Source organism: Ctenocephalides felis, unplaced genomic scaffold (genome assembly GCF_003426905.1).
Source record: "Ctenocephalides felis isolate EL2017-DRISC unplaced genomic scaffold, ASM342690v1 CF-g0.4_SCAFFOLD_03571, whole genome shotgun sequence".
In the NCBI taxonomy this organism is placed as follows: domain Eukaryota; kingdom Metazoa; phylum Arthropoda; class Insecta; order Siphonaptera; family Pulicidae; genus Ctenocephalides; species Ctenocephalides felis.
Window position 1 is genome coordinate 56642006 of NW_020539725.1, and position 27544 is coordinate 56669549.

At 30.0% G+C, this 27544-nt stretch overlaps 3 protein-coding genes across 3 annotated transcripts in view; 1 reads left to right on the forward strand and 2 right to left on the reverse strand.

Moving 5' to 3' along the window:
* Nucleotides 1-15722, reverse strand: part of LOC113386339 (histone-lysine N-methyltransferase, H3 lysine-79 specific-like) — a 51149-nt gene extending 35427 nt beyond the window's left edge. The window contains exon 1 of the mRNA XM_026624124.1: nucleotides 15502-15722. Within this exon, the coding sequence (XP_026479909.1) occupies nucleotides 15502-15579 (78 nt within the window). The 5' untranslated portion in view covers nucleotides 15580-15722. The remainder of the gene's footprint in view (nucleotides 1-15501) is intronic.
* A 474-nt stretch (nucleotides 15723-16196) lies between these two features.
* LOC113385170 (probable ATP-dependent RNA helicase Dbp73D) lies at nucleotides 16197-24380 on the reverse strand. The gene is made up of 12 exons (XM_026622989.1): nucleotides 24116-24380; nucleotides 23669-24047; nucleotides 23444-23605; nucleotides 23254-23373; nucleotides 18352-18529; nucleotides 18008-18199; nucleotides 17753-17941; nucleotides 17485-17659; nucleotides 17163-17282; nucleotides 16754-16934; nucleotides 16551-16670; nucleotides 16197-16456 (listed from the first exon to the last, which is right to left on the reverse strand). Exons 1-12 carry the CDS (start codon nucleotides 24136-24138, stop codon nucleotides 16349-16351), a joined length of 1947 nt encoding a protein of 648 aa, XP_026478774.1. The 5' UTR covers nucleotides 24139-24380; the 3' UTR covers nucleotides 16197-16348.
* A 204-nt stretch (nucleotides 24381-24584) lies between these two features.
* LOC113385120 (adenosine monophosphate-protein transferase Fic-like) lies at nucleotides 24585-26830 on the forward strand. Its single transcript, XM_026622930.1, has 7 exons — nucleotides 24585-24916; nucleotides 24998-25194; nucleotides 25261-25440; nucleotides 25505-25671; nucleotides 25738-25947; nucleotides 26011-26148; nucleotides 26484-26830. The coding sequence occupies exons 1-7, from the start codon at nucleotides 24715-24717 to the stop codon at nucleotides 26710-26712; spliced, it is 1323 nt and encodes a 440-aa protein (XP_026478715.1). The 5' UTR covers nucleotides 24585-24714; the 3' UTR covers nucleotides 26713-26830.
* Nucleotides 26831-27544: the final 714 nt, after the last annotated feature.

Below are 27544 nucleotides of genomic sequence, written 5' to 3' on the forward strand. Positions count from 1 at the left end.
CTAACCATTGATTGTCCTATCTATTACCTACAGTAGGCAACCCAGCGATTATCCCTTTGATTAGAAAGGGTATACTAAGACAAATGCCTTTATACTGTTTGATACCAGGTTATAATAAAAGCAAATCCGATTCTCGAACTCTGCAATCACAAAGATTGGCAATTATAATAGGGCACACCTAGTGTGACAACCTAAAAAAAAATCATTTATGGGAATTAAAAAAACCTAGGGAATTAATCCATTTAAAATTTTGAGGGTATATTTATACATGTTTTAAGAATACATAGTAACACTTTTGAAATAATATATTAATTTTTTTTTGTTGCCAAAATTCGATTATTGATCAGATCAATCACTCCAGCAAATTCGGAAAATGCTGTTTCGAGAAAAACGCGTTTAAAGATAAAATGATCGTTATACTATATACTATATATACTCTTTTAAATGGCTGTAACACAAAACTATTTAAGATATCGATTTAAAATTTTAGTATGTTATTTTTAACACTTTGGGGACGGCTGTCCACCTCAGTGGACAAACATACTCTGTGAGGCACAGGCTATTTTATAAACAATGACTCAGTTTGCATCGAAAAGTTGAATAAATTACATATAGCAGTGATAAACAGTATTGTATTTTGAAAATAATTTTAATAGTATTTTTAGCCTTTTTCTTTGCTATATGGTCTTTTCTTAGTATTTAAAATGACCGAGCGCTTTTAAATATGGTAAAACGACTGGTAAATTTTGTGAATTAAGCAGAAGATGAGTTTCAAATAGACATTCATACAGACAAATCTTATGAAATTACTATTTGCACCGATGATAGTGATGAATGTGATGATGAATATTATCCAACCAATAAAAAGAAGAAGTTCGACAAAATAAATGAAGAGCGGGAAGACATTAGCGAATGTGCCGCTAATGTCTCTTTCAATAATCGAGTTTGACATACATCAACAAACACCCCGACTACAAATACCAAGCAATATAAAACATCCAATAGATTATTTTACTTTATATTTTATAGATGAATTATTAGACAATATAATAGAAAAAATAAACCATTATGGCAGCAATAATGACCAAATATACTGACTAATCAGTGGCATATTTTAAATTCTAAAAGAAAAAGTGATTGTATTGTCTGTTCTGACAGAAAAGCACCAGGAGGAAAGCGACGAACAAAATTTTATTGTAGAACATGTCAATATCAACCAGCTATGCGTTTTGGAAATTGTTTTGAACGTCACCATTCTTTATAAAATGATCAAAAATAAATTAATATTAGAAATGTATGCCCTTCAATGACCACGAACTTTTATCAAACAATTTGCATAACATACACAATGAAATCAAGTGCCGTCCCGAAAGTGTTAAAGGTATAATCTATCGAAATATGGAAAAATTCAAAATTCGATTTTTTGAAAATTTCACACTAGGTGTGCGCCCCTTAAAGAGAAAATAAAGGAAGTTCACTAAAATGTGCGAAAATTTATCTATTCTTTTTCTCACAGCAATATGATATATACAAGGAAGAAAAATAATAATGCAATGACTGCCTATGCGACGTTTTTATCAAAGAAATTCTATAAACATCACACCTGATGCTTCGTGTTTCATTGTTCTTTTAACCAAAACAGAATCATTAGAACTGCATTTCAGTTCAAGTACATAATATAAATCCGTGTATATCTAACTAATTTCGAGACGTTGTGGCGACATATTATCAAATATAAAACACACAGTTTGATATGGGCATAATTAATCAATCAATTACTCATTTTTGATTAAAAATAAATTGAATGCAATATGCAATTATTTGGGTTTTAATAGTAAAACAGATTGGTGAATGGTATTTCATGAAACAACAACTAATAATCACCTATCTTCGAACTTCAAAGTATACATCATGAACAATGCTTAAATTGAATGGAATTTCTAAAACAATTCAATATTCGATTTGATTCGCAGTCATTGTTGAATTCTATTCTATAAACAATTCAGCCAAATAATTGATTATTATTTTTCGGTGCTCATTGTAATTTAACATAGAGACATATAAACTCTATTCTAAAGACATTATTGAAGTATTGGATATTAGTGACTTGTACACTTATGCAGTATAATATTTGGAATAATATATACTCAAATTTCACATATCTCATAAAAATTATTAATTTGAATATCAACCAAAGTATTTCTTTAAAGCTTCGATTAACTATTACTAATATAAATTATTCATATTATATATTCTCGAAATACTTTCGCCTAAGGGTTTCACTAACAAGTATTAATTTTCCGTGAGATGCAAAAGGTGTTTGAATTACCTTATGTATTTATGAACAGGGATCGGCAATCATATGTACCTACACGTTGACGCACCTAATGTTGAAATTATAGACGTCATATTATGTATAAAGTTAAATGTAAATATATATGAAATGTATAAATTTATACCTTAATGTATCAAATTCGAAATTTATAAACTGGGGCGCTTGGAATAGGGTAAATTTCCTAGTACAAATATTATTTTTTGCTGTACATTTTCAGCGAAAGTTTCAATCACGTAAAAAAGACAACTACTCATTCCTTAACATAAATATTAGTTTTTAATACAAAAATAAAAGTCCATTAAATATTTTAAATGCGCTGAATAGAGTTTAACCTACATAAAAAAATAATCGTAGCAAAGATGTACCTTTTATAAAACTCTATATTTAAAAACAAACAAAATGTTTCTCAAATTAACTATATTTCTAAAGATAACTTTTACGACACTATAAAACGTTTATAGCAAAAGGTAATGTTTTCGTGAATTTATTTTGAAGTTAAATTCATCAAAAATCTTGAACAGTGTGCAGCATATTAAATTTTAATTTAATTAACATAATGAACAACATAATATACTATATAATTATGTATTCAGTAATCAATTATAATCAGTAAAAAAAATGACTAAAACATATACAATTAATAGATATGCATAAATAGTGAATATATCGACAATATTAAAAGAAAAGTATTGATAAAAGAATAAGTATTGAGAAATCCAATACATCATAACAATATTAAGGTAAATTGCAAATTAAATTGGGAAATCCAATATACGTGGTCTGTTCAAAAAGTACCCGGAATTACTAATAATTAAATTTCGCGGGTCTGGAGTGTCTGATTGTCAAAATTTTTTTTTTATTGTGTTGGTATACATGCCCCTAAAGTATGATGAAATTTTCAGCTATATTCACTGTTTACTTTGTCTGTGGTAGTCGCTAAGGTTCGACGTGTTTTTCTGAGCTCGGCGATTTTTACAATGGAAGAATTGAAAAGTCAAAGAATTTGTATTAAATTTTGCGTAAAAAATGAAATAAAGTGTTGCAAAGTGCAAAAATTCACCAGATATGGCTCCGTGTGACTTTTTCCTATTCCCAAACTTGAAGAGACCCATGAAAGGACGGCGGTTTTCCTCGATTGAAGAAAATCGCTGAGAGTGCTCAAGGACATATCAAAAAGTGAATATCAAGGGTGCTTCGAAAATTGGAAAAAACGCTGGCATAAGTGTATTATATCTGGGGGGGACTACTTTGAAGGGGACCACATTAATGTAGACGAATAAATAAATATTTTATATTTATATACGAAAATTCCGGGTACTTTTTGAACAGACCACGTATATTACAAAAACATTAAGGCTAATTGCGGATGAAATTAGAATTCTAGAATTATTAGGGCAAACTGCAGATCAAATTAAGAAATCCAATATATATCATAACTAGTGGTGTATGGCATCGTGCCTTAAGGCAAATTGCTAAAACTTCCCGTACCGTAAATGTTCGAGGAATATTAAATGTTTTCAAAGAGATTATTATAAATATTGTAACATTGTCTAATATTTATAAGAATTATATAAACTGAATTGCAAAGTTGAAATTATTTGTTTAAAGTGTATTAGAACTTTAGTCAGAAATAAAAATAAAATCTGAACTATTTTCGATATACAATTTGTTTTTAAATTAAAGAATTTTACAAGCAGAAAGTTCTTTGAATTATTCAACTAACACTTAGTTCCCTCAAAAACTGCCATTTTTTGTACATTTAGCTCTGTATCTTCAAAATAGCTGGACCTGCCTTTGCCAAAATCTAATCACCACTTCTCCCATCATTACAATTCGAATGTTTTTTAGATCATTCAAATCGTTTTATTCGTTCTCTTAAAAACTGACATTTTTAGCACTTTTTGCTAAAATTTAGCTGTACCTGTCTTTGTCAAAACCTAATCACCACATCTCCCTATCAATAGAAATAGATTGCTTTTTGAACTTTTCAAATCGGTTCATCATACGCTCGAAATCGTCGACAAAAAATTGTCTCCACACATACACACACACATCCATTTTTTCTGGAGTATGCCAAAATGTTCAGAAACCTCTGAAACGTGAAGATATGCAAAAAATTTCATTTTCGATTTTTGGCCCATTACATTACTACGTTAACACACTATAGGCGGGCCCCGTAAAAATACTCGTCAGACCAAACTGATATGTGTAGCGGGCAAATCGCTTGCTCGACACGAGTGCTCTTTCCGTCGCCTCGCATGAACACAACTGGCTGTCACATTGAACATATTTTTTTATAACTCTTTTTTTTTAAAAAAAAACGTCTGGTTGTTTTGAACTATAAAAAAATTATTTGATTTATGCATAATTAAACATAAAACTAACAAAAACTAGTGGCATATGGCATCGTGCGTTAAGGCAAATTGCTGAATCTTCCTGTACCATATCAAAATGTTCGAGGAATATTGAGTATTGAATGAAATTTTTTTTTCTAAAGCAATTGTTATGTCAACACAATCAGAATGTTTTTGAATCATTCAATTCGGATGCTTATTTCTCTCAAAAACTGCCATTTTGTGTACATTTAGCTCCGTATCTTTGAAATGGCTGAACCTGTCTTTGGCAAAAACTTATCACCACTTCTCCCAATCATTACTAATTTAATGTTTTTTAGATCATTTTAGATCAAATCGGATGCTCCGTTTTCTCAAAAACTCGATTTCTATTTTCTGCACTTTTTGCTCTGTATCTCCGTAACGGCTGGACCTGCGATTGCCAAAAACTAATGAGCACATCTCCCTATCAATAGGAATCGAATGTTTTTTGAACTATTCAAATCGTTTGATCCGTGCGCCCGAAAACGTGAACGAAAAAATGCGGCCACCAAAAACACACGCACACACACAGACACATCCATTTCTTCTGAGGTATGCCAAAATGTTCAGAAACCTAAAAACCGTAGAAAAATGGAATAATTTTCATTCTTGATTTTCCGCCCATTACTATATATAGGTTAGTTATAACTAACCTACGGAAAGTTAACAATTTAACGTACAGCAAATATACAAAACCACTTTTTACATACATGAAATTTATGGAAAAAATCACCCCTTATGAAGAGGTGCTGGGACGCGAATAGCAAAAATAGCTGACCACTTCAATTAAACTATTTGGTTTCAAAACAACGCAACTTTGACCTAAAAATGATTCGGAGGATTGTCAAATTCTGACCACTCCACTTCTTCATTGTCATTATTTCCAGAATCTCTAGAAATAATTGGCAAACCTTACGTCTTCTAGGATGAAAAAAAATTTCATCCACATACACTACCAAAATCAGTAATATCAAAATCACTTCCAATTTGTGATAAATTATTGGCGCAAACTTTACTATCGCTATCCGATGCTATTATTTCATTATTGCAAATAACAATGTAAACAAGAGTTGAACTATACAAATCTGACTAATAACTAAAATATTTGATAAAATATATATTGAACACCTTTTTATTGCTGTAAATTCTGCATATTTATCTACAAAACAAATTGCGAGTAGCTTGAATGAAAAGAAACTTGAAGAAAAAACATATTGTTTCTGATCCTTATTTTTATTCTAAAAGCCTTTCAATACGTAAATCAATTGAATCTAGAGAAATGTATCAGGTATTCTTTCAATATCATATGCAAACCGATCAGATAAAAGTATTTTGACTCGCTTTTCAAGTTAGTCTATTCAAAGCGTAATAATACCTTGCCCGCCGATAAGCAACAATCCTCGCAGAGCGTAATTTTACGGGGCCCGCCTATAGTGTGTTAAGATAGTATTATGGAAAAACTTAGCAAATTGAGAAATCCAATATATGTATATCATAAAAATATTAAGGCAAACTGCAGGTCAAATTGAGAAATCCAATATATATCATAAAAATATTGAGGCAAACTGCAGGCGAAATTGAGAAATCCAATATATATCATAAAAATATTAAGGCAAACTGCTGATCAAATTGAGAAATCCAATATATATCATAAAAATATTAAGGCAAACTGCAGGTCAAATTGAGAAATCCAATATATATCATAAAAATATTAAGGCAAACTGCTGATCAAATTGAGAAATCCAATATAGTTCATAAAAATATTAAGGCAAACTGCAGATCAAATTAAGAAATCCATAATATATCATAAAAAATTTAACGTAAACTGCAGATCAATTTCGATAGATTAGAAACTTCCATTTATAACAAAGATGCCACTGACAATGTAAATTTCCTATTTTAAATAATTAACCATTTTAGAAATAATAAAAACTTCCTATATCAGGAATGAATAAAATTATCAAATATATCTTAGAAATACTAAGGCAAACTGCATATCAAATTGGGAAATCCATGATATATCATAAAAAATTTAATGCAAAGTGCAGATTAGAAACTTCCATTTATAAAAAAGAGCCACCGACAATGTTAATTGCCTATTCTAAACAATTAAGCATTTTAAAAATGATAAAAACTTCCTATACCTAGCGTGAATAAAATTATCGAATATGTTGCAACTGTTAACAAGTGAAATGACTAAATATATCCTAGTTTATTTGAATAAGTATCGAAGCGCTATGTTTTGAGAACTGTTTGCAGTACGTTCCATGTACACTTGGCAGTAACTAGGTCGAATGACGCTCACTAATACACGTCGAGAAGAGAGTAAAACGACGAAGCCCATTGCATACATCACCTGAGCCTGCAAGAACCTACTCTTCAACGCCATGTGTATATAGAATAAATTTTACTAATTGTATTTCAAAATACAAAGCGTACATTTGTCTCCATTCTTAATAGTTACCAAGAAAAAACAGTGCATGTGGTGTCTGAATTCACAAACAATTAATCTTCAAGTTTCATAGGTAAAATTCATAAAAACTAAAGAAATAGGTAACGAAAGTACAGTAGAATCCGATTAGTATGACGCCGGATATATTGACAACCGCTTATCATGACATAATTTTAAAGGCAGTTTGGTTTCCATATAAAATTTCTTAAAAAAACAGCTGTCTAGTCGGATATGTTGACCTCGCTTACATTGACATTTCGCTTATAATGACCCATTTTTGAAAAAAAATTTGGTCCACGTATAATGACCGACATGATTTTACACCTCCGATAACATAGAGTTCATGTTTTTCATTGCACATTGTTATGGTATGGCACCACTGTGAACTACCCTTGTGTGTCAGGTCGCTACATACCTTCAGGTCTCTATTTTGTACGAGATTCGCGCTATGGAAACTTTGGCAACTTCCGGCATGGACGACCTCGTGCAAAAAATAAGTAGGCTCATTCTTGGTGTTCGAAATTTGGAAGCGATAACATCTGCTATAATTTACTGAATTAGTAAAGTTCTATATTTTTTACTATTTTTACCCAGTAATTGAAATTCAAACGAAAATTACAGATTTCTTACATTAAAAAATGCATTGTTATGTCATATTTTTAATTAAATTTGTCAATTTGTTAGTATGTGTCATTTTTTACCTTAATTTTTGTATTAAATTACTGAAATTAATAACATATTCGCCAAAAATTTTTTTTTTTCAGTACGCTTAGTATGACGACCGCTTAGTATGACGATTTTTTGCCGTCCCTTGAATGTCATACTAAGCGGATTCTACTGTACAAGCATATCTGGCATTGGAACTACCGATAACAACATAAAATTTATTCAAAACATATTGCAACATTTGTAAAATAACTTGAAATAATAAACCTGACGTGGACATAGCGATCGGCAATTTATGGATTATAGGTGGCCTTACTATGGAATTATATTTTTTTACAACGAATACCTGGTTTGTATCTATCAATTCTAAACGGGAAGATCTCGAAGAATACTAGTAATAATATACCAAAACTTTGAAAAATAACTGTTTCATCTACATCTAATTTAACCAGTAATTAAACACAATACTTGTTTTTATGCCCTTTATTATCGAAAGATATTGTAAATCTGATCCCTTGACAACTTGAATGCAGGAAGAATAATAATAATAAAAATTGTAATATTTTTTATTACATCTTTTATTATAAATAACATTCTAACCAATAGTAGATAAAATAACATGATTCATAATAACAAGTTATAATAATTTTATTAGAATTTATAATAATAGGTAATATTTTCATTCTTATATGTTACTAAATAAATCTAATTGAAAAACGATTTATTGAATCAAACAGTTATCAGCAAAATTAATTAATTTTCATGTACTTAATATAAATCGCATTTAATATCAAATTTAAGTAAAGTTAATGGCATATTTCTCAAATTAGATTATTTCACAGAAAAAACTATCATAATTTATCTAATCTTTTAAATATTTAGTTAAACCTAAAAAAACAGATGCGTCAAGTTGTGCAAACTACATTGAAGGACTTGTAATATGGGTTAAACAAATATTTGTGAGATACATCACAACTAATAGATATTATAAACAAAAAGCTAATCTGGTTAATATATTTATTAAACATTTAATTTTGTCTTAGATTAAATAAATATTCCAAAATTCAACTTGCTATTATAACAACTATTTTGCAATCATACAAATATATATAAAAAAATATTGTAATTTTTACTAGTAAATATTAGAGTAAACTTTAGATATTAATGGCATAATAATTGAAAAATTTAAATTGTCTTTACTAATGTTGGAGGTCAAAGGTAAAAAAAAATTAGTTGCTACTTCTTTATTCTTTAATTTGTTGTTGATATTTTTATACTTATTTTATATATCTACAATTTATTAGTTCAAAAAATCTTTTTATTTCCTACAAAGCACTGAATTAAAAGCTTAAGGGGGTACTCTAGTGTAGAAATTCAAAATAATCGATTTTTTTTATTTCATATTTTCAAAGTTTAACTAACTAAGAATATGGGTACGAGAAGGTTTTTGAAAATTTGAATTATTTTCGGAGATATAGGCATTTTACTGACTCGGTCTCCATACTGGTTTGGCTTCACGCAAAACTTTAAATGCCTTTTTCTCAGAACAGACTTTTTCAGTACTGTTGACACGATTTCTCGAGTTCTACTCGACCGATTCACTTGAAATGTTCAGAGAGTCTTGTTTATAGACCTATCTATAGCCTGAACTAGGATTATCCCCAAATTTTACTATTTTTAAAAAATTCGAGAAAGTCAAAAAAACAGTAAAAAAACACTTTTTTTTCAAACAGTCGCCAATTTGTAAAAAAAAAAAAAATACTCGTCGCTAGTTCAGGCGATTGCGACATCATTGTAAATTAATAATCTTTTTATTTTTTGCATTTCCGATGGCTAGGAGGGCTGAAATCATGTTAAGACTGAGGTGCTAATTTTTGGAGACCACCCACACTTCATCAGCTACCAGTTTTTACAATTTTCAACTTTTTTATTTTTTAATTTTTGTTTTGTATTTTAATAATATTAATAAACAAATGGTAAATAAATGGATAGTAAAACATTTATTGCTTTCTCTTACGACACTTTAAAAATGACATAAAATTCATCGCACTACACTAGAATACCCCCTTAAATGCTACTACTTTATTCTTTAATTTGTTGTTTATATTTTTATACTTATTTTATACATCTACAATTTATTAGTTCAAAAATACTTTTTATTCCATACAAAGTACTAATTAAAAGGCTTAATGCAATTTTTAAAAATAAAATTTCTTGTGATTGTACTTGTAGTAACCTTGAATACTCCTGATGATTTTTATGAATGAGTAAAATGAATCATAAACATATCTAAAGCAAATTATCTCATTTTTACTTTCTAAACCTGCATTTATTCAAGCATGTTTGGTGTGATTTGATTTAATAAACCAAGTTATATATTTTTTGCCCCTTTTCTGAAACCCTCATCGCTTTGGAAACAAATATTGAAACCGATCGCATGCTGTATGCATCGAATGTATTAATGTTCTCTACTGTCTCTTCAATGTTTTTACTTTCTAAGCGAATTTCATTCGTACAATTGCTTTGAATTTACATATTTGAGACGGGCCAACGCGTACGAATTTAGTGAGTCCATTGACCCGGGCGCAACGTCAGCTGTTGACGAATACTTCTAAAAATTCAACCTTGAATCGCTCCGTCTGGGCTCGCGTCTAGCTCCATTCGATTGCGCTCAGTTCGGGCCGATCAATAATGCTTTTACCTGGCCAATTTCGAAACTATCTTATCAAAACACACCCGCAACTAAATATAGCAGAAAGGCGAACGAGATATTCCTTTCTGGGGGCTATTAAAGCCAAGCCCGCTAGCCATTTTATGGGTGCATACATAGCGTGCATGCAAGGTCAACTGTTTTCGTTTCTGTGACTAACATTGCATAATTTTAAGTATTCAAACTATAAAATTCTGAACTTCTAAAATCCACTGAAAATTCAATTTTGCTTTCGTTCTTTTTTATGACCAGCAAGCAGGATTTCGGTGTCGTATAAGCTGTTTTTTATTGCCCTAACTATTATTTAAGTAACTGTTATTTTTATTGAAGCATAAAAATAAATAAAAAAAACACCAAATTGCTTTATGAAAAATTGCATGAATTTCCTGATGTTGAAAATGATCAAACTGTGGGCTGCTAGGATGCCAGGAGAGCTTCCAAAATACAATTTTCGAAAATGAACCAAAAATGTTTAATTTATATAAAAACCGAATGAAACGTGAATGAATGAATTAAAGTATAATATCAGTTGAGTGTTAATGAAATTAGATTAGAAAAATAAGAGAGGGCGCCATAAACAGTTTTGAAGTAAAACTTCTTTAGGCGCGACTAGGAGTAAATATGTGCAACGGAAATAGCGTTACGACCGAACACAGTTCGTCATTTCCTCTCGATTAAATCATGTCTATACTGTTCGATTGTGATTAGTCGTCGTGTCATGTGAATAGATTTCTGTCGTATGCGTATCAACAAGGAAATCGACATAGATAAATAAACATATGTTTATTTTAAGGTTAACCTTCGTAGTGCAAATCTTGATTTAATAAAAAAAATGCCTGAATCAGAAGAATATTTTATCTTGTCCTATATTATAATGAAAATAATAAAACAAGTGCAACATTTGCGCCGTGTACGAAGCATAAGTTTATTGAAATAATTTCTATATTATTCGCGTGTGAACCTTACGCGCACTCTTTTTCTTAAAACACATGGGGAGTATGAAAAGGTTGGAAACCACTGAAATAAGTTAGTTTTTCGATAACATATGTTTGAAATAAGGTAGATTTATCGTTTTGAGAAAACGTAGATAAAAAATTCTGGAACTCTGAATAATGATAAAATGTTTTCATGTTTGTAGCAAATGTTATGGATTTTCGAAGATGAATATTATAATAGCTGGTATTATAATAGAAGATAAGATCACTGTTATTGTGATCGAGTTTTTTTTTAAATATTAAAAAAATAATATGTTACGAAGCCAAGAATATTATTAGAGTAGAGTTCTTCACGCGTTTGTTCTCAAAAGTAGATGAAGTTTAAATTATTATATATACAAAATATAATAAATTCATTTCATCGTGTGGTATTATGTAAATTAAAGAATTCCAAATATACAGATCCATTGCAAGCTCTTCATATAGCATAACAGATAGAACACACACAATATTTTGGCTGAGCGGCGGCGGCTCCTTTGATTTAACTATAAAGTTACTTTTCGGTATTCGGCTGAATATCGAAAAAGGTGCCGAATACCGAATAGTAACCGAATATTCGGTGCTAGCCTAATTATTACTTATTCGAGTGTATCCAAATATACAAAAAGCTTCCAGGAAAATGCATTATCTTCAGTAGTATGATCAATTAATTAATGAAGAGATAAACGAAATGTAAAGCGATGAAATAATTATTAATGACATAATGCAATATCATATAACGAAAACAAAACTCATGTCAGATAATGCATGTTATATCTTAACATACGAAGAACTTGTATTGCTCATATGATATTAAGTTTCATGGGAGAAAATATTCAATCAACTGATAAAAGAAGAGTGAGAAAATCTGCGATTACCCCTTTCGTTTATCTTTTATAGCATTCAGTGTAATGTAGGTGGATTTTAAGCGTAGTAAGTTTTTCCCATTAATTTTATATTTAAATACCCAATAGGCATTCATTTGGCAAATACACACAATGTATTGACTTATACCACGGGAACATGTGCGCGGGCCTCAATGAACAATGGATTTTTTTATGTAGGGTTACGGGACAAGCAGACATTGCTCTGTGCCCTACAAGTCACGTACACACAGTCCACGACGAGAGAAAATTGAATGAACGATTCAATCTAAAGGCTAAAGATTTAAATAACAAATATTTAAATAAAAAGGTAAAATCTAAATAAAGTGTTATAGAAAATCATAATGGAGTGGTTTATTAATCACATTTTAATTTTTTATGTCGGGCAAGACTTATCGCAACTTCTTGGAATGTTTTGTAAAATGATATGTATTGAAAAAGATATGATTATTCACCATGGGAAAGAAACGATCAAATGTCCTGAGTATTGTTTATTTAAACTAATATAATATTAATAATAATAATAATATGACATCAATTTTAAGTTCTGATAATCCGGGATGCTAAATAACTTAAATATTATTTCAAAACTAGTTGTGTATGGCATCGTGCCTTAAGGCAAATTGCTGGTACTTCCCGTACCGCAAGGAAATGTTCGAGAAATTTTAAATGTTTTCAAGTAGATTATTATAAATACTGTAACACTGTCTAATATTTATAAGAGTTATTATAAACTGAATAACAAAGTTAAAATTATTTATTTAAAATATGTAAGTGAGCTTTACAACCTTAGCCATAATTAGAATTAAAATATCAATTATTGTCGATATACTAAAAAAAAAATTTTTTGAGAAAAAAAAATTGTAATATTTTTTTACAAAAGCAATTATTTTGTCAAAACAAGCAGAAAGTTTTTTAATCATTCAAATCGACTGCTTATTTATCTCAAAAACTTCCATTTTTTGCACGTTTAGCTCGGTATCTCCGAAACGGCTGGACCTGCCTTTGCCAAAAACTAATCACTTCTTCTCCTTATCATTACAAACTGAATGTTCTTTAGATCATGCATATCGGATGCTCCGTTCTCTCAAAAACTCTATTTCTATTTTCCGCACTCTTTGCTCCGTATCTCCGAAACGGCTGGACCTGTCTTTGCCGAAAACTAATCAGCACATATCCCTATCAATAGGAATCGAATGTTTTTTGAACCATTCAAATCGGTTGATCCGTGCGCCCGAAAACGTGGATGAAAAATTGTATCCATACATACATACAAATCCATTTTTTTGAAGTATGCCAAAATGTTCAGAAAACCTTCAAAACGTGAATAAATGTAAAAATTTTCAATTTCGATTTTTGGACAATTACAATAACTTACTCTACGGGAAGTTAATAACAAATACTATTTAAGGATACAATAAAAAAAAAAGTTATTTTCAAGTGAATCAATTTTTTTTAAATAGAATTGCGGACTTTTAGTAAGTTCTTATTATTCTAATTAGTCGATTATATGTATATTTGTTGGATAGGTGGAAATCTGGGAATATCCAGGGCAAACCAGGAAAGTTATTGACTATCACCAGGCACCAAAAGGAGGCAGTATTTATTGTAATTGAATGTTTTGTGTTATATCAAATGTAAATAAGGAACGATAAAAATATTCTTTCTTAATGCTACTTGCTTATTTGTGAAATAATAGACATATAATTTCATATACTGAGAAATTCTTATTTAATTCGATACCTTTTTCTTTTTTTGCAAAGAATTTGATTAACAAAATTATATTAACTAAGAATAAACATATTAAAAAACCCACGTGTTTGTTATCCATTTGTGAATAAAAGATATTTGGCAAGTGTACTGTTTTAAAATTACAATTTTATCAGTTATAGTTATTGTTTTGTGAACAGAAATGATTTGTTTCACTTTGACAAGCTCATTGTTACAAAACTACGATTTTATTGAAATATATTTAATACCACATTTATCAAAATGTTTATAGTTCAGATAATAGTAGTGCAGTGAATTTAAACAAAATGATATTAAAAATGAATACAATTCGCTGAATACAATTTTAACATTTATAATAGGTAAATTATATATAATTATATACATTATATATATTTTCTATTATACTCACATATAAAAAAATATAATCTAACAGAAAAATTGACAACATTTATACATGTTATGTGGTTAACAACAAGAAACCGATAGACAAAACATACAATTAGTTTGTTCTTGATAGAAAAGCTGATGATGGAACGCAATTAGATCCGAAACGTTGCAAACAAATGTTTCTTATTTTAAATTCACTCTTTAGAAAGCAAACATAAACAAATCAAAACGTTTACTGGGGCATAAAATAGCATAAGAAGAACATAAATTAAAAAATCATTAAAAGGTGAATTCTTTAACACAAATTTGCATCCTGGACTTACGAAAATTTAATAATGAAATCTTCTATGAAAGATATTATATAATACGCAATGCAATGTTTTTATCCACATTGTTTTTGATTGAAGAATGTTGTACTAATAACAATTCAACTGTTATTATAAAACATTTTTAACATTTACCATCCACGTACACATACACACAGATATTATATATATATATGTTTCAACGTCGAACAAAAAATCATCAAAATATATATATATATATATATATATAATAAAAAATGAATAGAAGAGAAACTATAATCAACTAAAAACATGTATGACCAGGCAGCTGACACAGCACGAAGGCGCGAGGTTACGATAGATACAAAGATTTACCTCCTACTACACAAACTTACATCATGTAAACATAGAACACGAAGTAAAATTTCAGACTTTTACACTTAATGAGATATTAATAATAATTCATCTGTTCGTAGAATATATAATATAGCTTGTTTTTGATACACAAAACACATAGAGAGCTGACAGTAATCATAGTTTCAAGATTTTTTTTGTTATGCATGGAAATAGCCATTAAGAAATATAGTCCCGCGCGCGGCTCGAAACCCACAAAGAAAATATTAACAGACAGCTATAACTAACTTAGCTTCAACAAGCAATTTATATGAAATATTTTTATATATCCATTATCATTATCCCTTACCGATCCTCTGCCCGAGGTTAGTGGCCAGTGATAAACAACGGGTTCGGCCCCCGCGGGCGAGTGTAGACGTAATTCCATTACAGAAAACACAAACACAATCCACTAGATACACTAATCACTTAAAATGCATAGAAATATTTGAAAAACAACACTAATCAATTGGCTAATTTTCACATTTTTCGTCACTAACTCACGCACCCTATGCCACAACGCGCCATGACTTCTCGATTGAGTCGAGTAGTTATTTTTTCAAGATGGCTGCGGCCAATGCACTTGTGCACGGAATCGACAATAGCGCACCCAGCGCAATGCTTCGCAATTAGAATAGAAAGAGGCAAGAGGGTCGCTCGATCAATTGTTAGATACATTTTGTAAATAAACATTACGCCCACTCGTAATTCATTATTATTAGTTTTGTATAAACAGTTAGTTAATTCTACAATTTTAAAATAAAATAGGTTTTGTATAAATTACGTATGATTTTTGATCCATCTGTTCAAGAAAACCCATTGATTTTGTTGTATCAAACAAATCCAATGCAATAAAAGTGCTAGTTTATTCGATTAAACTAGTATGTAGTATACTTTTGTTAGGTTTATGATAAATGACTTTCACAATGATAAGTGAGTCCAATGCTAAATTAAAGTGAGTCCAATGCTAAACAAAAAACAGAAAATAATATACAAATGGTCTTATATTCTCTTTCAAATTATATAAACTCGTACTCATATTTTTATTTAGTGTGCATTTCAATTGCTAATATGCAATGTTGCACACTTCATATTATGAAGTTCATGATGTTTTAAACACTGAATATTCATAATGTTTTATGAATTTTTTATCCAAGTTAATTTAATTTCATTTTCTTAATTTTTGATGCTTTCGTATTCTTTTTCCTTTTTAATTTTCCTTTCTTCTCCATCTTGCTTACGATAACATTAGTCTGTTCCTCTTTCTATTTAAAATAAAAGTATTATGAAATAAGCATAAATGTTTCGCAAATATTTAAAAGTTTAGTAATTTTATATGTATAAAAAACAATATTTCACCTGAAGAGTTGTCTTCAGACTTTCCAGAGCATTGCGATATTTCTCCATATTATTTTCTAAAGCTTCAGAACTTATCTCTATTTCTGGTAATGCATTTTTTCCACTGCTCTTTATCATTGCCTTTAAAATATTTATTAATTATAATACACATTCATTTATTATTATACCCTTCTGTGTGTACGTGTTTTAAAAATTTATTGTACCTGAAATTGTGTTGAAAAAGATTTTTCAATAAAAGTAACTGCTTCACCACATTTACCAGCTCGGCCAGTTCGGCCTACACGATGTATATAATTTTTAATGTGGTGTGGGGCATCATATGAAAGAACGACATCAACATTATCAATATCCATTCCTCTAGCTAAAGCATCTGTTGATATTAATCTTAAAAGAAAAAAAGGTGAATTAATACATATCATTTAAAGTTTTAACTTTGACAAATTTTTTGTAGGTGCACATGTAAAAATTTCATAAAAATTTTATAAAATAAAAATAGATTATATTTTGAATCAAGTCAATTAATAAATAGTGTTATGTAGTTTTAATAGCAAAACTTGAAGATCTTATATAATCCATATATTTTATATTTTAATTTCAATTTTTCAAACTTACATATTAATTTCTCCTTTTGCAAACTTCTGCAATGTGTCTTCTCTTGTTTTAAAATCAAGAGCGGCTGATAACTCAGAAATTTTCATATCTGGTGCCATATGATGCAATAAAAGTGATAATCTGAAAAAAGAATGAAAGAAATGAATATTTGAACTTTCTTTAGCAATATATAAATATAGTTTATCAATGCCATGTAATTTCTTTAATTAAAAAATTCAATGATTGTCAATCAAGGGCCTAGTTACTTAATATCAAAACAAAGTGCATAGACTGTAGATATACTACTTGACTTGCCTCTATTGCAAATTAAATATTTCCATACCTATGTGCTGCTTTAGATGAATTAGTGAAACAAAGCACCTGCTTCCAGGACTTTTCTTTAATAAGTGTTAACATCGCCAATGGTTTTATAGATATATTAGTAATGCAATAATATTCTTTTAATTCCTCTGGTGTTGTGTATTTTCCAATGAAATCTCCTCGTTTGATGCTTTTGCCTTGTAATTAAACAAATTATTTTAAAATAAAATATATACTAACAATATATTTAGTTATGTTAAATATTGTGGAACATTAACTCTAAAAATTACCTGTTATTTGCACATCGTCAAGAGATTTAGAAACTGTAGTGAATAACCTTGGTTGAAATAAACCAATTTTTTGCAACTTCTCAGGATCCTGAGATAATGTTGCTGAGAACAACAATTTTTGCGGATGTTCAGAAATATCCTTTAAAGTTTTCAATGATAATGTTGTGGACCGAACGGTTTGATTAAATTCTGAATGGAGTAATTATTCATTATAGACTTGTAAAAGGGCAAACCGAATAAAATAATATATATTACCATTCCTCAAGTGATTATCAACATGTAGTAACCAATCATTCTGTGTTTGCTCCATTGTTTTATCAGCTTCGTCCAAAACCAAATATCGCAAACCTTTCAAAGTAAATCCAGGAGTTGAATGTAAATGTTCAACAAGCCGACCAGCTGTACAAACTAGTATATCACAATTGCTTAAATATTCTCCAGTGCAAGCTAAAATATTTGATTTTTTAAACATTTTAATGGATATAAAAATGTGTTCCTATATTATATTAGTAGCAAAAAATTGCACTATAGGTCAATTTGAAACATATTGTAAATGTTTTCAACTATTATTACTACTGTGTTATAAACAAAATACTAACATTTTTTAACTAAAAAACTTTGTTCTCGAACAAGTGTTTTTTGAGCTGCTAAGAGAGTCACCTTTAAATCAGTTCCAATTACCATACTTTGAAATACTTTGTATACTTGAACAGCTAATTCGTGCACAGGCAGAACTACTAAAGCACGTACTTTACGAACTCTTCTTGTTAATAAAGCCTAAAAATTAGATAATTTTACCTTATGTTTTTAAATATTCATAAAGTTTCATTCATAAAGAATTTCATTTCTTGACAAGGAAAAAAAAAACAAGTGCATGTCAGATTGAATTTTACGGTTTATTAAAATTGCATGAAAAGTTTACAAAAGTGTACAGATAATTAAATAATTGCTTACAAAAAACCATACATAATCGAGACTCTAATGTGCGTTTGTGGAATCAAAAAAATGTCTTACATTTCAATCAAGATATAGAAGCGAATATGGAATCGGACAGTAAACCATCAGAAATCCCAAAACTACGAAAGACCGTTATTGGATCCAGCAAATACAGCAAGATACCTCGCGAAGAAGGTCGGACTAATATGTTTACATCGGAAAAGGTCTCGCTGCGTTCAACTTCATCAGTTTCTGACTCTAGACAGGAAGTATTATCATCTGGTAATAGTGCATCTACAAGCCTCACTCAACCACATTCTGATGTCAAGAAACCTCCTAATTCATGGCAAGTAGTCAATTTCAAAAAAAGAAAAACTTCATTTGAACCATTAGGAATAGATGTCAAAATTCAAAACAGATTTTCGCCCCTCTCAACAATAGAAACAGCTAATGATGACAATTCAGTTATACCGGCTCCAGTCAGTAAGCCCCCTCCAATATTTATTTACGGAGTTGACGATATTAATGATATGTCTAATCAATTAAATGAAATAATTCCGCACGATCAATATTTCCTGAGAAGTTTAGCTAACAATACATTTAAAATTCTATGCAATTCTGTCGACCATTTTCGAACTTTATCCAGACATCTAAAAGAAACTAATGCCGTATATCATACATATCAATTAAAAGAAGAGAAGGCTTATAGGGTTGTTCTTAGAAATGTACACTTTTCAACAAGCACAGATGCAATTAAATTAGAACTATTAAAACAGGGTCATGTCGTACGTAATATCCTAAATATTAGACATAGAATAACAAAAGAACCTCTTAATATGTTTTTTGTTGATCTGGAACCAAATAGAAATAACAAAAATATTTATAACATTTATAAATTATTCAACTGCATAATACGCGTCGAACCACCGAGAAAGTCCAACAACATTATACAATGCACTCGCTGTCAACTCTTTAATCACACCAAAAAATACTGCAATAGACCATTTGCTTGCCTAAAATGCGGTGACAATCATAATACTAACGCTTGTACCAAAGATCCGAATGCTCCGGCATGTTGTTATTTTTGCGACGGTGCTCATCCAGCTAATTATCGCGGTTGCTCATACTTCCAAAAAATTAAAGAACAAAGAAACAAAACTCCAGTAAATCTATCAGTCACAAATCCAAATCCAATTAACCAAAATTTTATAAATTCTAATAATTCTAATTCTAATAATAAAATAAGCAACATTTCTCCGGCCTTAAATCCAACAATTCAAAATTCATCCTATGCAGACATTGCAAAAAACAATTACTCTGCTTCTAATCATTCACCTTCAAATCCTGATTCTGATTCTCTAGCAACACTTATTTTAGAATTTAAAAATATCTTCAATCAGCTTTTGCAACAGAACACCATAATAATAAATATGTTATCCACGTTAGTCAACAACAAAAGCAATGGCAAAAATAATTAAAATTGCTGAATGGAATGCCAACGGTTTAATACCTCACAAAAATGAAGTAGAATGTTTTTTAAAGTTAAACTTAATAGATATCTTATTAATCTCAGAAACTCACTTCACTGAAAAAAACTACTTCAAAATTTATAACTACACTACTTATAATTCAAATCACCCAAGTGGCAGGGCTCGCGGCGGTTCGGCTATATTAATCAAAAATAATATAAAGCATTTTGTTCTACCAAATATTTCTGATGATTTTCTACAAGCAACTCAAATTTCTGTTGAAACAAATTTATATAATTTTTGTGTTTCTGCTGTTTATTGTCCACCAAGATTCAAACTTTCTTGTGCTCAGTTTTCTTCATTTTTCTCTCAATTAGGTAATAAATTTATCATTGGTGGTGACTTTAATTGTAAACATATTGCCTGGGGTTCTAGACTGACTACAGCCAAAGGAAAGATTCTTCATGCAGCCATAGGGCAAAATAACCTCTCCTTTATTTCAACTTGCAGTCCAACTTATTGGCCTTCTGACCCTACTAAAGTTCCAGACCTTTTAGATTTTTTATTGTGAAAGGTATTGATCTTTCAAATCTCAATATTGAATCTAGTTACGATCTCTCTTCAGATCATTCTCCAATACTTGTGACGTTTAGCACATTTCCTACTCCAGTTATCAACAATCATATTCTACACAACAATCTTTCTAACTGGATTCAATTCAAATCCATACTTGATTCAAAATTATTTCCAAAATCTAGGCCTACAAGCGTTATTGATATAGAAAATAATATAGATTATTTTTCTGAGATTGTACGTGAAACAACCAAGCAGATCACCCCGAACATTAATCCAAGAAATGATAATCTAATAATTCCGCAAGAGATTAAGAAGCTAATTGCACAGAAACGAAGAGCAAGACGTACCTGGCAACATTCTCATCTACCAACGGATAAGACATCGCTTAATCATCTCAATAACACGCTGAGGAAAAAAATGAAAGAATGGAAGAATTGTACCTTCAGGTCGTATATATTGCAGTTAAATAGGTACGATAATTCCATATGGAAACCAATCAGAAACAAAAGTAAACCCCTACAACAAAACCCTCCTCTGAAAATAACCAACCAAAACGGATTCATTTGGGCAAAAAGCAACGAAGAAAAAGCGGAGGCATTTGCTGATCATCTAAGTAGCATTTTTAGCGCTCGAAATATTTCCCAGAATAATTTAATTAACAATTTCGTAAATCAACCCATACATTCTACACCGTTAGGACATTTTTCACCAAATGATGTCTTATGTGAAATAAAAAGGATAAAAAATAGATCTTCGCCAGGTATGGATAAAATTACTCCAAAGATGTTAAAAGAATTGCCTACAAAAGGTATCTTATATATAACAAATATTTTCAACGCCATACTTCAATACAATTATTGGCCCACAGCGTGGAAGACTGCAGAAATTATTATGATCGCTAAACCAAACAAAAACCATCACACTGCTAGTTCATACCGTCCTATCAGTCTTTTATCGATATTATCGAAAATTTTAGAGAGACTTTTGTTGCAGAGATTGTCAGAAGATCATCCGAATGATAGTTGGATTCCTCACCATCAGTTTGGCTTCAGAAAAAATCACTCTACAATTCAACAATGCAACAGAACGGTGTCTCGTATTCTTGAAGCCATGAATAGAAAGGAACACAGTGTAGCCGTATTCTTAGATGTCAGTCAGGCTTTCGATAAGGTTTGGCACTCAGGACTCCTATATAAAATCAAAACAACTTTTCCAAACTACTTCAATATCTTAAGCTCATATTTGCTTAATAGAAAATTTAGAATCAAAATTAAAGATGTGACTTCGAGCATCAGAAATATAGAATGCGGGGTACCACAGGGCAGTGTGCTAAGCCCTGTACTTTATCTTCTTTTCACAAACGATATGCCCACAGATGATCTTCTAACCATATGCACTTACGCCGATGACATAGCAATTATTTCATGCAATTCCGATATCAGAACAGCAACTTGTCAGTTACAAAATTATTTATCTAGTCTCGAAAAATGGTTTTTAGATTGGAATATCAAAATCAATATCGAAAAATCTCAGCACATAATTGTTTCTCTAAAACATCACAACAGTCCACCTATCATCATGAACAATTCAATAATTCCACTATGCAATTCTGTTAAATATTTAGGCATGCACATTGATTCGAAATTGACATGGAGAACGCACATTGAATATAAAAAGAAACAAATCCAACTGAAAATAAAAGATTTTTACTGGCTTTTTGGGAGGAAATCTGAAATCTCTCTCGATAACAAGGTACTTTTGTATAAAACTATCATAGTGCCCATTTGGACTTATGGAATCGAACTATGGGGTTGCTCTTGCAAATCTAACATAAACATCATTCAAAGGTGCCAGAATAAAATTCTGCGTATCCTTACTAATGCGCCTTGGTATATTTCGAATTTTTGCCTACATAAGGATTTGAAAATCTCAACAGTCAACGAAATGATCAAGATTAGAAGTTCATCTTTTAACAACAAATTAATCCAGCATACAAATCCTACAATTCAAGCGATTCAGAAACCGATAAGAAGATTGAGCAAGAAATGGCCTTCCGATCTACCAAACACCTAGCCCAATGTCTGCACGCGTCCTGACGTAGTACGCGGCATACATCATCACGTCATCGTTCATTTATGTTATTATTTTTGTATTACTGTTTTAATTTAATTTTTATTTCAACTTTTTTCATTTTATATTCAATGTATTGCATTTTTTGTTTTTTTGTATTTTTTTTTGCTCATATCAATTTTGTAAATAAGACATTAAAGTCTTGATTAACAAAAATAAATTGTAACAAAAAAAAAAAAAAAAAAAAAAAAAAATTTCTTGACAAGAGCCTGAAATAATATCTATTATTATTGATTACGGCTTGCTTATGAATAAATAAATATATAAATAAATAAAACAAGTAACAGCAATACAATAATTGCTCATCTTATTTTAATTACATTATCACATTCAAATAATAATTTTTAATTTATATTGGAATAAAATATTGCAGTCATATAAAAATTGTACCTGAACAATAGGTATAACAAACGCAAGAGTTTTACCACTTCCTGTTGGGGCCGAAACACAAACATCAGATTGTCGTAAAGGTTCAGGAACATTTATGCCTTGTAAAAGCCAAGGTATTAGCTACAAACAATCGAAAATAATAGAAAATAATAAACTTTATGAAATGTGAGAAATAATATATTATACTTACTGTCGTTTGCACTGGAAAAAAATGATCAATTTTTAAAGCTTTCAAATTATTTTTTATAGTTTCGTTCAACATATCAATAGTATCAATGCTGGTTATATTATTCTTCAAATCTGATGACATTACTGTTGGATTTGCCAACCAATATGGAAGAACCCTTTTTACCTGCAAAAAAATATATATAACATAAAAAATATATTTAGGGATTTGCAATAATAGTAACAATACTTTTAATTTTTTCTGAAAGTTCTCATTTCCCAAGATAGTAAATCCAGTATCTTCAAGATTTTTCTCTTTAGCAGCATCTTGTGCATTTACTGTTTTCTCATTTTCAGCATTATCTACCGTGCCAAGTTTTTCTGCAATTTCATCTGCTGGCGTAGATTGATTATCTACTTTTTGTTCAGCATTTACTAGTTGTTCGCTTGTTAATTCCTTTTTAACCACATCAATATTTAGAATTTCTTTTTCTATAGCCTGTTTTGGTTCATTTAGTCTAGCTTGTTCTTTTTTAATAATTTTTTTCTGCAGTCTTTTTAAAATAGAGATTTCATTCTTTTTATCTGAATCATTATGGAAAATATTTTCTCCCTTTTCCTCATCATATCTAAAAAGTCCATTATTTTTTAATATTGCCAGTTTCAAATATAGAATATAAAACAAATAAAACAGTACCTGTTAATTACAAATAAATCCATATTATTTATTTATAATAAATAAATGACATTTAACCTAAATATTGAACGCATTGACTTTTATTTGCTTGACAGTTACCACGTGCTTCTTGATGGTTCCAGTTTTCTACTACAGTTGTCGCCATAAAAGTGTTCCAAATTTATTATTTTAACAAATTTCGATAAGATAAATTAAAATAAATTATAGTTCACCTAAAGCAAGCAAAAAAATCTAAGTTTCAATAGTCGAAATAGTAGCAGAAAACTTATTTTTTTTTTTAAAATCGTTCTAATAATTAAATAACCCGTACCAACTACTAAAGATTAAAAAAAAGGTGTGAGTGGCAATCTTGCGAACTTCATTTTCTTCAAAAGCGCCACCAGATCCCAGATGTCAAAATAGTTACCAGCTGTCAAATTTGACAATTGCTATCGACGTCAAACGTCAAACGCCTACAATAATTGTAAAAATGTATAAATTGTTAAGAATTACATGTTGTAGGATTGTTCTAAAATTTGAATGCATAAAAATAAAAAATATGTTATTATTGAGCTTACAATAATTGTAAATATATTAGATGCTCAATAAATTCAAAAGTGATGGTCAAGGGACACTCATTGATCATCGTATCTCTTGTGATAGGATTAGTTGCGATAATTTACACATGTTATAATAAGACTAAAAAATCAAATTATGAACTTGCATATAGTTATTTTCCGCAAGGATATTATTTAGGTGCAGGTGAAGAGTCCTATGCTTTAATCAACCAATATTCTATTGATAATGAAGAAGCTAATAAAGGTGTATTTGATAGGAAATATCTTTCAAGAAAAGCATTTAATTTAGATGTTAGATTACATTAATATTTATATTTTGTAATAGTTTCTGAAATTGAAGCTTTGTCATCACTGAAGGCAGCAATGGATTTAAAAGTGCAAGGAAGACTGGATAGAGCACTTAAATTATTTGAGCATGCTGCAGCATTGGCACCAAAGCATCCAGATGTTTTAACAAAATATGGAGAATTTTTGGAAGAAACAAAAAAAGATATTGTTAAAGCAGACCAACTATATTTTCAAGTAGAGCATACTTCTAATTACATTTTTTTTATTGTAAATATATAAAAACATAAGTTTTTATAATAGGCCCTCACATATTGTCCCACCCACACTGATGCAGTTTCAAACCGGCAAAGAACATCTACAATAGTAGCAAATATAGATAATACTCGTCTTGAGAGTATTGATAGAAAAAGAGACGCTTTAGCTGCTATACCTGAATCTAATGGATCATTAAGAAGGGCAAAGAAGGAAGCATATTTTAGTGTTAGTAGTTTTAAATAAAAATAATTGAGTTATATCATTACTAAAAAGTATATTGAAATTTCAGTATATTTACCACACAGTTGCTATTGAAGGTAATACTATGACATTACAACAGACTCGTTCTGTTCTTGAAACAAGAATGGCAGTCATGGGAAAAAGTATAGACGAACACAATGAGATATTGGGTTTAGATTCTGCCATGAAGTATATAAATTCAAGTATACTAAATAGGTAATAAATATTTATTACAATTATGACAACAAAAACAAATATTCAACTTATATTTATAAATTTCAGAATGGGCGAAATTACTATCAATGACATTCTGGAAATACATCGACGTGTACTTGGTCATGTAGATCCAGTGGAGGGTGGATCTATGCGTAGAACACAGGTTTATGTAGGAGGCCACGTACCTCCTTCACCTAGTGATTTAACAGTACTAATGTCAAGATTTGAAAGATGGTTAAATTCTCAACGGGAGTCTGAATCTGTGCATCCTGTCAGGTAAAAACTAGCTATACAAGTGATTAAAAACCAAAACATTACCTGTTTATTATTTAATAATAGGCTTGCAGCTCTTGCTCACTACAAACTAGTTCACATACATCCATTCACTGATGGAAATGGTCGTACCTCACGATTGCTGATGAATGTAATTCTGATGCAAGCTGGTTATCCACCTGTTATTATATTGAAACAGCACAGGTAATTATAATTCATTAAATTATTTATATTTATTCAAATTTATTGAATATTAAGAAAATATTTTGTATGAAGTCATTATAATATGATGATTAAAAAGTATTATAAAGTTTGAGACATTAAATGGGATTGTATGGTAGACCAAGATGATATACATTTACAATATTATTCAATTTACAAAGTTTCATTTCAATATTCATTATTAATTATTTTATGTTATAAATTATATAATAAGTCTCAATGTTATATATAATAAGACCCAACTTCGTTTGAATGACCTTTATAAATAAAATTATTATTAACTGTTTATTATTACTTACTGTTTTCATAACTTATAGGCACTTATACTATGAAACGTTGCGCATAGCCAATGAAGGCGACGTCAGACCTTTTGTCCGATTTATTGCTGAATGCACTGAAAATACATTGGATTTATTCTTGTGGGCTACTAGCGAATTTTCTAATAAAATCCCAGCTTTAGCACAAGAGTTTTCCAGCACAACCGATTCTTTAGAGTTACATGAAGGGAGTGCAGATTTTTATGAAGAAACTAATGGAAACAGTTGACGATAAATAAAAAATATTAGATCAATTATTAAGGAAATATTTTGATTGTGATTTTATGTAAATATTATATTTATGTTAGATTTTATTTATTTACTTTTATAATGTGATGTTACCATGTCAAAGCAAATAAAGTATTTTTAATTACAAATACAATAGTTTTCATAATTAACTTTCCGTAGGGTAAAAAAAATTGAAAATGAAAATTTTTATATATCTTTACGTTTCAAAGCTTTCTGAATATTTTGGCATACCTTAGAAAAAATGGATGTATGTGTCGACAAATTTTCGCCGACGATTTCGGGAACACCAAACAACCGATTTGAATATTTCAAAAAACGTTCGATTCGTATTGATAAGGAGACTTGCTGTTTAGTTTTTGGCGAAGGCAGGTCTAGCCGTTCCGAAGACACGGGGCAAAAAGTGCCAAAAACGGTAACTCAGTTTTTAAGAGAACGGAGCGTCCGATTTTAATAATTCAAAAACATTTTACTTGTATTGACAAGATGAAGAACTGATTAAATTTTTGGGTAGGCAAGTGAAATAAATAAACTCAATAAAATTAAGTTAAAAAAATGTCATTTGGCGGTGAAAAATGTTTATTGGGCATATGTACATCAAATTATCAGATATTTTATAGAGATTTCAATAATGTGTACACCTTTTGTGTAATTTTTTTGGGTTCCGTACCAAGATTTTTAATTACGGTATGGGAAGTTCCAGCAATTTGCCTTAAGGCACGATGCCATACACAACTAGTTTATTATATTACATTCGCGTTAATCTTGATCAAATAAATCTTACAGTTATTGTACGAACACAAAACAACTGAAAA

Bases quoted from the DNA above. Each gene is read 5' to 3' on its own strand.
- LOC113385170 (XM_026622989.1), bottom strand. From the start codon at position 24,138: ATGGATTTATTTGTAATTAACAG. The intron at 18,530-23,253 runs GTACAATTTTTA...TCTAATTTTTAG, and splicing joins TTGTTATACCTATTGTTCAG to GCTTTATTAACAAGAAGAGT. The intron at 17,660-17,752 runs GTAATTTTTAGA...TTTAATTACAAG, and splicing joins TGACGATGTGCAAATAACAG to GCAAAAGCATCAAACGAGGA.
- LOC113385120 (XM_026622930.1), top strand. From the start codon at position 24,715: ATGGTCAAGGGACACTCATTGATCATCGTATCTCTTGTGATAGGATTA. The intron at 24,917-24,997 runs GTGTATTTGATA...ATTTTGTAATAG, and splicing joins TAATGAAGAAGCTAATAAAG to TTTCTGAAATTGAAGCTTTG. The intron at 25,441-25,504 runs GTTAGTAGTTTT...TTGAAATTTCAG, and splicing joins AGAAGGAAGCATATTTTAGT to TATATTTACCACACAGTTGC.